The sequence below is a fragment of the Lynx canadensis genome, chromosome B3 (genome assembly GCF_007474595.2).
Source record: "Lynx canadensis isolate LIC74 chromosome B3, mLynCan4.pri.v2, whole genome shotgun sequence".
NCBI classification, from domain to species: Eukaryota; Metazoa; Chordata; class Mammalia; order Carnivora; family Felidae; genus Lynx; species Lynx canadensis.
In genome coordinates this window covers 119,977,144-119,991,011 of record NC_044308.2, presented here as the reverse complement: position 1 = coordinate 119,991,011, position 13,868 = coordinate 119,977,144, and the positions used below count along the sequence as shown (strand labels likewise).

Sequence of the window (13,868 nt, the reverse complement as noted above, 5' to 3'; positions counted from 1 at the left end):
ATTGCTGTCACATTGGTGACTACACATTACTTTGTGAGTTGAATAGTTCCCAGACCAGTTTTTGCCCTATAATACGTGTGTATTCAAGGTTCTAAAGTAGTCTTTTCTTAAGCCTTTTCTTTCAGCTGATTGAGAAAAAGTATCACATGAACAGGAGGCCTTTAGGAATCTTCAGGGCTAAGTATTCCCTTCTCCTTGCAGATTATATAGTTATTGCTGCTTCAGGACCTCTACCTTGCGGCTGCCTGCTAGTCCCTCCAAGATGAGGAAGGCAGACTGAACAGTGCAGTGCTCGCTTGAGAGGACCCTTACGCATTCTGATTTGCACGGACCCAGAGAATCTATCACATTCTGTTTCTTAGTCTTTCTTATCGTCTGTGCATTCCATTCTTTCACACGTTCCTTTTGTGGGGAAGCAACATGGAATGGGGGAAGAACATGGATTTTCCACTACTTCAAATGCACATACAGAATTTATTAACTCTGTGATAAACAGGCTACTAGGTTTCCTTGTCATTAAAATGGGGATAATAAGATGGGCCTCTCTGGGATTGTTGTGAAGATTTAATAAATATTATGTATGAAGTTTATAGCATAATTCCTTAATCCCTGTATCCTTCCAAAAACAGTTGCAGAAGCTCAAGCCTAGATCACTTACTACTTTTCTTTGTTCCTACATCCTGGTTGCTAAGTGTTGCCACTTAGAAATCCATGGCCCATGATCTCAGCTGAGACCTCCACGCTGCCCAGCAATGCTTTCATGTGATTTTAGCCACCTTTTTTCTTGTCCAATGCAGAGGTCAGAAATTGCTGGCCCAGAAGAACTTGGTTCCCTAGACCTCTTTTGTTTGGTCTTGACGTAGTTTTTCATATGTTGGGATTGGCTGTGAGGATCTAAAATTTAGGAGATTTCAACTAAAAGTTAAAATGTCTAGCTTCTTTTGAAAAATTGAATGATCTGAAAACCCAGCATGACATGGCAGTCATCGGTTTCTCCCTTGAGACCGGTGTATCTTCTCATCTTGCCAAATTGTCTACCACCTTGTGGACTGACGCTGGCCCGTGCGATTCACTTAGGTTGCTCAGTTGATCCTGGGAGGCTTTGACTTTTTGGTCTTGTCCTATGACCTCTTCCTCCTTAAAATCCCTCAGATCCATCCCCTTCTCCCCATCATTCCTAGCCTGGAGTGCTGGAATAGTGTCCTAACCCATCTTCTTATCTCTAGCACTGTCCCTCTTGAGTCTGTCTTCACGGTATTACCAGGTTCATCTTTCTAAATTGCAAACTGAATCATCACTCTCCTGTTTCAAATTCTTCATTGCCTTTCCACTTTGTACAAATGAAGTTTAAACTCCTTAGCATGCTGTTGCATTTCTTTTTTTTTTTTTTTAAGTTTATAATTATTTTGAGAGAGAGAGTGCATCTGGGCAAGTTGGGGAGGGGCAGAGAGAGGGGGAGAGAGAATCCCAGGCGGGCTCTGCATGGCTCAAACTCACCAACCATGAGATCATGACCTGACCCAAAACCAAGAATCTGACGCTTAACTGCCTGAGCCACCCCGGTGCCCCTGGTGTTGCATTTCTACATGATCTGGCCAGTACCTCTCCAGCCACTTAACCTCTCTGTGCCTTGGTTTCCTGCTATTGAACATGAGAGAAATAATAGTTCTTATCTACAGTGTTATAATAAAGATTAAATTTAAAATGCATATAAAGCACTTAGCATAGTACTCAACATTTAATAAGTGCTTAGTAAATACTAGTTATTAGTATTATGATGGTACTATATATATATATTTTTTCAATCTTCATATTTGCTATTTCTTCTACCCTGAATGTTCTTACACCCCTATTTTTCCCTTTTTAACGAAAATTTTTTTCATGTTTGTTTATTTTTGAGAGAAAGATAGCATGAGCAGAGGAGGGGCATAGAGAGAGGGAGATGTAGAATCTGAAGCAGGCTCCAGGCTCTGAGCTGTCAGCACAGAGCCCGACGCGGGGCTCGAACTCACGAGCTGTGAGATCATGACCTGAGCCCAAGTCGGATGCTTAACCGACTGAACCACCCAGGCACCCCCCTCCCCATTTCCCCCTTAATTGCAGCTTATCCTATGGGACTTAGCTCACATGTCACCTTCTCTACAGTATATTCCCTGAACCTCCATATCCTTTGGCACATGTACTTACCTCTAGTAGTGCAGTTTTCACGTTATAGTGAAGTCTCATTTCTTATTCATCTCCTCATTTAGACTTTTAAGCCCTTTGAAGATAAGAACTGTCTTACACATCCCATCCCTGTATCCCGAATGACCAGTGCAGATCTAAGCATTGACAAATTAATGATCAACATCATTCATGGCAGAAGATACTTGATTAATATTACTACTGTTAATTCTTAGGGAATTGAGAAGATGTGCCCTAAAACCTTTTATTCAGCCCTCATTTCAATTTTTTTTTTAATGTTTTCTTCTCTATGTGTGCCTTTTTTCCTTCTCTTTTTGCATCAGTGTCCCATTTCCATTCTCTGCTCCTACCGCCTCTCCATCAGAGTTTGTTTTACAGAAGAGATGTGTTCTTATATGTCTTTTGTAGTGTATTCTTTTGGTAATTGTCTGCTTTGTTTTTGTGACCTATCCCTTTCTAGATAATGATACTGGCATACATTTTATAAGGTGAACTTTTGCTGATAAACCCAATCTATATCAACTGTATCAGCTTTTAGGTTTGGTAAGACTTTTTTTTTTTTTTTAAGTTAATTTATTTTGAGAGAGAATGTGCAAGTGGGGGTAGGGGGCAGACAGAGAGGAGCCCAATGTGGGCTCGGTATCATGAACCGTTGAGATCATGACCTGAGCCAAAATCAAGAGTCGGATGCTTAACCAACTGAGCCACCCAGGTGCCCTAGGGTATGGTAAGACATTCTATAGCAGCAACATGTTTTAGCCGTCAGTGTGGATACTGTTTGAATGAATAAAATTTGCTATATTTGGGTTTCATCTTCTTTTTTTTTTTTTTGTAAGTTTGTTTATTTTGAGAGAGACGGAGACAGTGTGAGTGGGGAAGGGGCAGAGAGAGAGAGGGAGAGAGAGAATCCCAAGCAGGTTCCGCACTGCCAGCGCAGAGCCCCGTGTGGAGCTCAAACCCACAAAACCATGAGATCATGACCTGAGCCAAAAGCAAGAGGTGGACACTTAGCTCACTGAGCTACCTAGGCACCCCTGGGTTTCATCTTCTAATCCAGTTCTTGTCTTTAGGAATGGAGTGAATATAGTCATCATAATGGGGAATAGCAACTGTCTTTTTTTTTTTTTAATTTTTTTTTTTTTTATTTATTTTTTTAACGTTTTATTTATTTTTGAGACAGAGAGAGAGAGAGAGCATGAACGGGGGAGGGACAGAGAGAGAGGGAGACACAGAATCTGAAACAGGCTCCAGGCTCCGGGCTGTCAGCACAGAGCCCGACGCGGGGCTCGAACTCACGAGCTGTGAGATCATGACCTGAGCCGAAGTCGGACGCTCAACTGACTGAGCCACCCAGGCGCCCATCAACTGTCTTTTATAGACAATGTTTCTTTCCATTTCTCCGGTTTCTGTAAGTTCTCTTCCCCAGTGTTATTTTCTTCCTCTTCTTACTTACTTTTTCTTTTAGATCACAGATTCTGCTGGTCATATTCTGTACTCCAAGGAAGATGCAACCAAGGGGAAATTTGCCTTTACCACTGAAGATTATGACATGTTTGAAGTGTGTTTTGAGAGCAAGGGTAAGTAATCAGAGTGTTTTTCCCTGAGTTAAGTGTCTTCTCTCAAATTAGAGCATGAACTTTCTCTCCTGGGCCAGCAGGAAGAGGAAATGGAAACTACATTTGCTTATATATGTCTTTCACACATATAAGTGAAAGTTGGCTAATCAGCCGAGTTCTTCATGTCGTGGAGTAGGCATTTCTTGAATGATGTGACATTTGGTTTGAATGATAGAGTTGAATTTGGTAGAGATGCTAGAAAACAGTACATTTATATGCTGGTGACACATTTTCTAAGGGATTAGAAATAAGGTCTGTCTGACAATATATAGCAAAGTTAGAAATATTTTTGGTCTCAAGAGCATTTCCCTAGTTCTATCTTGCTATGGATTCTTCTGTGCATCTCAAGGCTAAGATCCTATCCTTAGTACCTTTTAGACTAATTACGTGATGGCTTCTGTGCTCCGTAATGGGTTAAAATAAAAGGCAGATTCCTTTTCACTCTGCATTTGTTAGCTTCAAGGACTCTAGATTCTAAAAGCTGTATGCATTTGTATTTGTTACATTAATTGGGACCCTTTGGGGTGACAGGACATAAAAACAAAACTCAAGCTGCCTTGACTCTCTGAACTGGGAAGTCTGCAGTGTGGTGCTCACCTCAGGCACAGCTGGTTCTTGGGGTTTTAACAGTATCATTGGAATTCCACCTCTCTCTTAGTGCTTCCTTTCCTTGCCTCCATTTAATTTTATTCTCAGGCTTTCTCTGTATAGTAACAAAAGGACTCCTGGCAGTTTTACATTTGTAGAATATTCAGAACAAATGATCCTAGAAGAGCAGGCTCCTTTGCCAAGAGTGGCAGTAGATTCCCGGGAGTGGCAGATCAACCACCTGCTTTTGACAATTAACCAAGAATTGATTCCCTTGATCTAAAGTTGGTCAGTTTACCCTAAAAGCTAAGGGAGTTTGCCTGAAGTAAATGGAATAATAGATTAAAAATAAAAAAATAAAGGATTTTAATGGTGATTTCATGACTGATATCCTTCTGTCTGCTCCCAGCTGTGCCAGTTCCAGGATGTCTCAACAGTATTCTAGACATTTCCACATAGTTTTGCCACTCTTATCTCAAAACCAAGATGTCTAAAACGTCTAGAGGCTGTATTCATGAGCCTCTCTTCCAAATGAATTCCTCTCGCTTACCACTGTTCCCACTACCCTTCCAGTTACTTGGGCTCACATTTGGAAATCATTTTTTCCTTTGTCAGCCTATCATTGAGTTCTGCTTATACTTCTTTCAAAATATCTTCTGTATCTGTCACCACACAATCTGAACTCTAATCTTTTAAATCCTGGATTGTGTCATTAGGCTTCAGATATCCCTGCTCTTAATATATCCAAATACTGCTACCAGATTTGTCTCCTAAAACACATATTTCATCATGTCAGTCCTTTTTCAAAAGCTGTCCCTGCTCTGTAGTGGTAGTAATGTTCCTATGCTATAGAGTGAAACCCAGAATCATAGAATTTTTGAGCTAGAAGAGATTTTAGGCATCCTGGCATTCAGCAGTCTTTATATTCTTGCCCTAGCCTTGCCTTCCGCTGCTCATCAGTCCCAGCAGGTCTAGTTTGCTCTACCCTCTAAACACATCACATACATTCATTTGCTGGAATGCTCTCTTCCAATAAAAGCATGAGTTTACCTTAGCTTACCTCCCTCAACCATTCTAGCCTGCTCAGTTTCTCAATCGATTGATTCATCTAACACATCATTTATTAAGTGCCCTTACATGCCAAGCGCTGTTTCAAATGTTGGGGATACAGCAGTGAATAAAACCAGTTCTGTTCTCATGGAGCTTACATTTTCATTGACGCAAATAGACAGTAAACAAGTAAATATAAATCAGGTAGTAATGAGGACTTTGGAGAAAGAGCCAAATGCCTTGAGATGCTTAGCATACCTCAGAAACAGCAAGGAGGTTAATGTGGCTTCCTCTAAATAGTATATCACTCACTGATGAGATCATTTAGGGCATTTTGAATATGTATGAATATATACATCACACAGCTTTGTGTTATTTAAATGTCTCCTGTATGTCTGTCTTACATTTCCAATTTTCAACTCTTTGAAGGTAGAACTTATCTTTTATTCTGAGTGTTTTATGTGCTGATGCTGTGCATATAGATGCCCAGGAACTAGTTTTTAAGATATATATGTATGAGGCACCTGGGTGGCTCAGTAGGTTAAGTGCCCAACTTCAGCTTAGGTCATGATCTCACAGTTCGGTTTGTGAGTTCAAGCCCTGCATCAGGCTCTGTGCTGGCAGCTCAGAGCCTGGAACCTATTCAGATGCTCTGTCTCACTCTCTCTCTGCCCCTCCCCCACTTGTACTCTGTCCCTCTCTCAAAAAATAAGCATTAAAACATTTTTTCATAAAAATTATGTATATATATGCATAAATGTATACACATATACAGTATAGTCCCCACTCAGTTTCCAGTTTCATTTGTTTTGATATGGCAATGTGATAACTTGTAGTGTTTGGAGCCCCTTTAAAAGATTGTTCATTTAGGTGGCTCAGTCGGTTAGGCAACCAACTCTTGGTTTCCGCTCAGGTCATGATCTCACGGTTTGTGGGATCGAGCCCTGCCTCGGGTTCTGTGCTGACAGCTTGGAGCCTGCTTGGGATCCTCTCTCTCCCCCGCCCACCTCTCTCTGCCCCTCCTCCACTCATGCTCTCTCTTGCACTCTCGCTCGAAATAAATAAACTTTAAAAAAAAAAAGTAAGTTTAAAAAAAAAAGATTGTCCATTTGACAGAGAAATGCAGAGAAGGTTTGTTCTTGTTGTTCGTTTGTTTTGTTTTATTTTGTTTTGTTTTTACAAAGGGGACCCTTTAGGGCCACGATGTCAGCTACGGGGATAAGTTGGCTGGTCTCTACAAGAGCCTATATGGTCTGGACTGAGAACAGCCAGAGGTCTGTGGTTTTGTGGTTTCACTTGTGTTTGAATAATGCTTAATGCTGTGCTGTGGCAACAGAGAGGTGGTGGAAAGAGTCTATTAGGAAGAGAGTATCTTGATCATTGGACCAGGTGGGGTTGTGAGCTGATTCAGTTACATAACTTTTTAAATGAGGAAGGAGAATGAAAAATCTGCACTGCATCTCTTATGGGCCAATGTTATGATCAGGATTATACGTGGGATTTGGGGAAAGATCTATACCTCTCTGGGTGCCACTGTTTTTGTTTTGTTTTGGAGACTTACTGGTTTAATGCTCAAAAGGCATCTGTGACTTGTCTTAGTTTCTTATTAGTCCTACCTGTGTAGTCTTATTTCTGTGGCTTTCAAGTGATCTTTCTAATCTATCCAAAAGAACTTCTTTACTGTCTTTTAAACCTGCTATACTCATTTCAGTATCTGAACCTTTGCCCATACTTTGCCCTCTGCCTAGAGTACTCTGTCCTTGCCTTCAGGTGCTTTCTCTTTAGTGAAGTTTGTCCACAACTATTGCCTTCCCTTCTCTAACCTTTATTTCATAGCTGAGATTATCTGAACTGGGTTTTTTGGGTTTTTTTTGGCTTTTTAATGTATTTATTATTGAGAGAGTGTGTGCATGTGGGGGGTGGGGAGGGAGCAGAGAGAGGAAGAGAGAGAATCCCAAGCAGGCTCTGTGCTGTCAGTGCAGAGCTGACACGGCTGGATCTCACAAACTGTGAGATCATGACCTGAGCTGAAGTCAAGAGTCAGATGCTTAACTGACTAAGCCACCCAGGTGCCCCTGAACTGTTGTTTTTTTTTTTCTTAAAGTTTTATTCTGCTTTGCATTTTCACTGTAGTTGTTATGCATATACATGTCTTAGATTCCCGTGGAATTATTTGAAGGCAGAGATTGTAATTCAGTACAGTCCTAGCACCTAGTGAGTTCTTACTGAGTAGTTATTGAGTTGACTTTTGTCCATATCAGAAACCTCCAGTGTTCAGGCAGCAGAGGGTACAGTACCATTCTGTCTGGCTTATAGTCTCAAGAACCCCAATGCTTAAGTGGCATTGTTTCCCTAAACTCCTAATTTCATGCAGGCAGCTTCTTATTTTATAAATAATTTGGTGAATTGATGAATTCCAGGGGATTGGGGCCGAGCAGTTGCCTGCGACTCTGAGTCTTTTCCTCTCTCCTACCTGATGATTTAAGTTTAAATTCCTTTTTGATCAAGCTGAATCAGTTTACTTTTTCTAATACGAGCATAGTTTCTGTTGCCCTGCTATGCCAAACAGACATTTCTCTAAGAAGCATCCCTGAGAATTGTACTCTTATTTACGAGTATTTTTCTTGGGCTCTTCTCTTTTAAGTGTTTTGTGCGTCCTATATAACATTTTATTAGCCTACTGAAGTGGCCTTCCATTGACCAAAATGTTCGAATTAATGTGGAATATTAGCTAGATCCTGTATTGTTTTCAGTACTCATGTTTATATTAAGTAAATTCAAGCTTAGCGTATACCCATTAATCTTTTTTTTTTTTTTTTTTTTTTTTTTCCAAAAATTGACAGGCCTTTTCAGATGTGGAAGTGTACCTTTTCAGTCTGAGTTGGTGCCTGCTACCTATTGGCTACTCAATTTTATACTTTTTGACTTGAGTTTTATTTCCTAATCTGGTAAAGTCCGTATGTCGTCCCTTCTGCTCTCCTATTCCTCTGTAGTGCCAGCTGCAGTGGCTTATGTCCTGCCTGCTCAGAGATGTTTGCCAGCAGCATATTCTCACTGCTTTCCGCCACCCCGCACAGATCGAGGCTTTGTCTGGAATGCTTGTGATTTTAGCCAGAGCCAGGAATTTTCTGCAGCTGAGTAGGGGGAGGAGTCGCGGCTGTTTCCCTCTATTGAGAGGGTAGGGGTTAGAGAGAGGGAGGGGGGTGGGTGACTTCCCGGAATTTTAAATATTCTACACAATGAAGCTTTTGATTTCTCTCTCAGGAACAGGGCGGATACCTGATCAGCTCGTGATTCTAGACATGAAGCACGGAGTGGAGGCGAAAAATTACGAAGAGGTATGTCCTGCTGGAACAGCCAGAGGAGGCAGTAGCGTGCCGGCTGTGAGGTTTCTGTGACCTAGTCAGGCCGACCGGCTGTGCTTTGCCCAGAAGGCTTTTGTTTTCTCATCAATCATGTGACAACCAGCCTACAGTCTTACTGATGCGAGAAGTTGTATTAATAGCCTTGAACAGTAATTCTGGCTGTGCCATCAGCCAAATGACTGAACCAGCTATCCCATAGAAATGTTGACGTGATAAAACACTCAAGCGTATGCCATTAGCACTCTTGAGACAGAAGCCCAGATGTATATCTATAATTTTTTTTTAAGCTTATTTATTTTGAGAGAGAGAACAAGAGCCGGGGAGGGGCGAGAGAGAGAGAGAGAGAGACCGAGACCCAAGCGGGCTCCACGCTGTTAGTACAGAGCCTGACACGGAGCTCAGACTCACAAACCTGTGAGATCATGACCTGAGCCAAAACCAAGAGCTAGATACCTAACCAACCGTGCCCCTGTCATTTATTTTTTATTTTGGGAGAGAGCGAGCAGAGGAGGGGGAGAGAGAGAATCCCAAGCTGACACCGTGCCGTCAGCACAGGGCTCGACGTGAGCAGGATGCTTAACCAATTGAACCACCCAGGCCCCCCTATATTTGTAATTATTAAAATTACAGACTTCATTTATATGCTCAAGATTAAGAAAAGCAATGTGTTTTTAATTCTTGAGGATTTTACTCCAGATGGACAGCTCTATGTATGTGTATGTGTGTGTGTATATGTGTATATATATCTATATCTATATCGATATAGATATAGATATAGATATAGATATCTAGGACATGGATTCAGTGCTGTTTAGACATGAACAACCGTGCTGACTTTGAGAACACCATAATCAAAAGTAGCTTATGGTTAATAACACAATTTCAGTCTTTTATGAAAAGGAGCACGATGGAAGGAAAAACTGCAATAGACTGGAGAGCTTGATAACGAATAAATATTTTTGCTGACAGGTAGTATTATAGGGAATAAAAACTGGCATTTATTTGGGTGGTATGGAGGTGGGGGTGTGCATAGAATAAAGGTAAGGGAACTGAGCTTTTTCATCTATTATGATGGCACAGAATGGTTCTTTAAGTGAAGAGCACCTTTTAAAAACCTCAAGGACTATATAAGAGTGGAGGATTGGCTTTTATAGAAAGTTAAGAGTATTTTACCCAAATCAGAGTCTTTTTACTGAGGGCATGAAGAAGAGGTGGGGTACGGAAATAAATTGGTTTTAAAGACTGTAGACTCAATATTAACAAAGAAAGTGTATTTCAGAGAATATTCTAGGACTGATGGAACTAGAGAAGTTGCTCTGCCTTTGGCCAGGACCTGGAAGCAAAATATCCTGGAATGGAATCAGGTTGGAAGTGACTGGCTGGCTCTGCAACAGGAAGGAGTAGTACAACAGCTGCAGCTCTTCAGGTCTTTCCTCTTTTTCCTAGTTCAGATGTCCAGTCGAACAAAACCAGGCTGAGTTATGTGTAGGTGATAAACGGGAGCAGTGATGCAGTGGTGAATGGAAGACCGTTCCCAGTAGAGACATTAATTTGCTTGTTACCATGTCTAAACTAGTTTAAAGTTGTTGTTGTTTGTTTGTTTTTTTAACGTTTATTTATTTTGAGACAGAGACAGAGCATGAATGGGGGGCGGTCAGAGAGAGAAGGAGACACAGAATCTGAAACAGGCTTCAGGCTTTGAGCTGTCAGCACAGAGCCCGACTCGGGGCTCGAACTCACGGACCGTGAGATCGTGACCTGAGCCGAAGTGGGACGCTCAACTCGCTCAACTGACTGAGCCACCCGGGCGCCCCATAAAGTTTGTTGTTTTTTTTAAACATTTATTCATTTTTAAGAGATGGGGCTTGAGCGGGGGAGGGGCAGTGAGGGAGGGAGACACACAATCCCCAAGCAGGCTCCAGGCTCCAAGCTGTCAGCACAGAGCCCAACGTGGGGCTCAAACTCACAGACTGTGAGATCATGACCTGAGCCAAAGTCGGACGCTCAACCGACTTGAGCCACCCAGGCACCCTAACCTAGTTTAGTTAAATAAAGCAAGAGAGCTCTTTATTTGGTGAACTGAAGAGTAAGTCGAAAAAATCCTTTAAACTTGAGGGTTCAGAAGAATCTTAATTATGTTTAAATATGATACTGTGTGTTAAAATGGTGTTATAAGGTATAAAAGAGAAGAATGCTGTTGCAGTTATTATGAGGTGGAAGAACAGGTAAAATGATTTTCAGTTTTTGATTACTGCCTCACTATCCTCAACTTCAGACCGTTCTCTGAGCCAGGTTCCTTTAAGTTCCTACTGTGTACAATTTGACCTGTTGTAACTTTCCTCCTAATATGATGGCTGTCATAAGTGGTATACATTAAATAATAGGGCATTTGGAGACGTTAGACATCATTTCCCCCTCTAAAACAGAGACTATTATTTGTGAGTTTACATATATATAAAATGATGTGGATGTCACTGTAACAGGACATTTTGAGAACTCCTATTCCTCCTGGAATTTCAACCATCCTTGGACTTTGTTGACATTGGGGAAGGGCCTTTATCTTTCCTGACCTTTTGCTTAACCCAAGAGGGGAATCCCTACCCGAAAGGAAACCACAGCACTTCCTTTGCCTGCTTCCTGCTTTGGAAGCCTGGCATGTCCTAAGCATTTCATTACGCACATGGTTACAACACAGCTCTAAATTCTGTTTCTTAACCAAGTAACTCTTATTACTACTTTCTTCGGCGATCTTACCACCCCCCTCCCACCCCACCCCCCACCACCAAAAAAAGCAAACCAAACTGAGAGGAGGAGAAGTGGTTATGACACAGGCCAAAGACTAGCCCTTTTCTCAGTCAATGGCTAGGTTCCCTTGAATCTTGCTTAGAAATAGCTGTTCCTTGTCTCTCGGCAAATGCCTGTGACAAGAACATGAATAATAGAAGCACTTGTTCTCTGGTTTAATTACCAGAGAGCATTGAGCATATGTAGAGGTTTTGAGGCATTTAATTTCAGGCCCTTGAGGTAATGGAGAGCTTTTATCTCCAGAGGATTTGGGCCTGTTGGCATAAGTGGTTTAGCTTTGGGGAAGTGGCACATTTCTTTAATTTTTTTCACATGCAGAACATCTTTCCCTCCCAGCTGTGGGCTTCATGACTCTGAAGTCCCTTGTGGTTTTGTAAAGTTCAATAGTAGTCAGTGGTTCGATAGCTGGGCAGAGTACCACAATACCTACTTAATTGGTACAGAGGATTTACTTAATTAGCGCATGTGGAATTGCTGTGTCAATAATAGAAATGTAAGGTGATGCTATTGGAAGCTAGAATGGTTGTCCTATTGTAAAGAAGCATAGAGTCTTGAACTTTGAATTCTTTAAAGAGTTCGGAATGCTATCTCTCAAAAATAAAGCACTTTTGATTCCCTCTGTTGAATTTTAAGGACCTCTCACCACAGTGTCTTTTGCCCATGAAGGGGGCATCTTTTAGAGTCAGTAATGTGAATTGAGCCGTTTTTTGTTTTGGTTTTTTTTTTAGTGTTTATTTTTGAGAGAGAGCATGAGCAGGGGATGATGGGCCGGGGAGGTGGCAGGGTGGGGAGACAATGGATCCCAAAGGGGCTCTGTACTGACAGCAGAGAGCCTGAATAAAGGGGCTCGAACTCATGAACTGTATGAGATTCTGACCTGAGCCAAAGTCTGATGTTCAACTGACTGAGCCACCCAGGGCGCCCCGAGCCAATTTTTTTTTTTTTTTGAGTTGTGGTCTGTGAACTAGAGCAGCTGTTTATGAGGACTTAATTGTCTAATCCTGCAGTTGTGGAAATGACGGCAATCACTGTCTCACAAAGAAGGAGCTATGTGACATATCCTCTAACTCTGGGGCTGTGTATGTCCCTTCTTTCTTTCTTTCTTTTTTTTTAAATGGGGCCCCAGATGCAACATGGGGCTTGAACTCATGACCCTGAGGTTAAGAGTCGCATGCGCGAATGATTGAGCCAGGCAGGCGTGTGTATGTCCTATCTTGATGTGGATGTCAGCATTTTCAGCACAACTAAAATCCTGTTTTGCATGTGGGTTCTATTAGTATGTCATTTGCTATCAACATGTACACCAGAAACACAATTGCCTTTGTTGGAGCAACAGCTGAAGACTTTTCAAAAGTTCTACTTTTCTGAATGCCCTCGGGAAGGAGGAACTCTGGTTCTGCATACTGGATCCAAAATCCCTTTCTGACATAAGTTAAATGAAATAACATGGGTAAGGAACCTGACACATAGTTGGTCAGTTCAGCAGATTTTGGCTCCCTTCTCCCGCCCTTTCTGGAAATTGAATATGACAGAGTAAATAGGATCATGCTAAATTTCGCTTAGCCCTAAGATTGGCAGTATTATCTGGCCTTATTTTGGCACATTGTTGACCTTTTGAGCTTCTGTGAAGAGGCCTGTGATTCACATACCTCCCTACACAAGTAGACTTGTCCTTGGTTATAGGTCGGCCTTCTTTATCTTAATTGTGCTCGATTAGATGGTCTCCACTGTTACTGGTGTGCTTCTAAAATTTGGGGGGTTGTGGAGGTAACTGCAGTTTGACTGAATTTGGCTTACCACACACCAAGCTTCTCTTGACTCTCCGTGCTCCAACCAGGAAAACAATCCAGGGATTCTCTGGAGGCGGGTTTGTTTCACATGTCTGTTTTAAGAAGCAGTTTCTCAGAGTTAACACCTTTCCTTGGGGCAATTACATGTAACTCGCAACTCTAGATTCAAATCCTCATTAGAGGAGGGTAAGATTTGGATATGGCCTAAGAAGGATAATTTCAGCCATTTTGGAAAGTGTTGTATGTATGCAGGGAAAGGCTTATAACTTGTAGTTTTCCAAGCATTACCTACCACTACAGAGGAGAGTGAAAGTGTGGTAGGGAGGACCTTCTCCTGGGCAAGGGTGGAAGTAGATGTAGAATGTTCTTAACTTAGAGGAAGCCCTTGCTTCAGGGGACCAACGGCACTTATTTCTGCTATGAGAAAGTTGGCTTCTCTGAAGAAGGCGTGGAATGGACGTGCTATGCAA

At 41.8% G+C, this 13,868-nt stretch overlaps 1 protein-coding gene across 1 annotated transcript in view; it reads left to right on the top strand.

Moving 5' to 3' along the window:
• The window catches only part of TMED10 (transmembrane p24 trafficking protein 10), a 41,413-nt gene that overhangs the window by 15,429 nt on the left and 12,116 nt on the right, over positions 1-13,868 (top strand). Inside the window, exons 2-3 of the mRNA XM_030319602.2 lie at positions 3,650-3,761; positions 8,703-8,776. Of these exons, the coding sequence (XP_030175462.1) occupies positions 3,650-3,761; positions 8,703-8,776 (186 nt within the window). The remainder of the gene's footprint in view (positions 1-3,649; positions 3,762-8,702; positions 8,777-13,868) is intronic.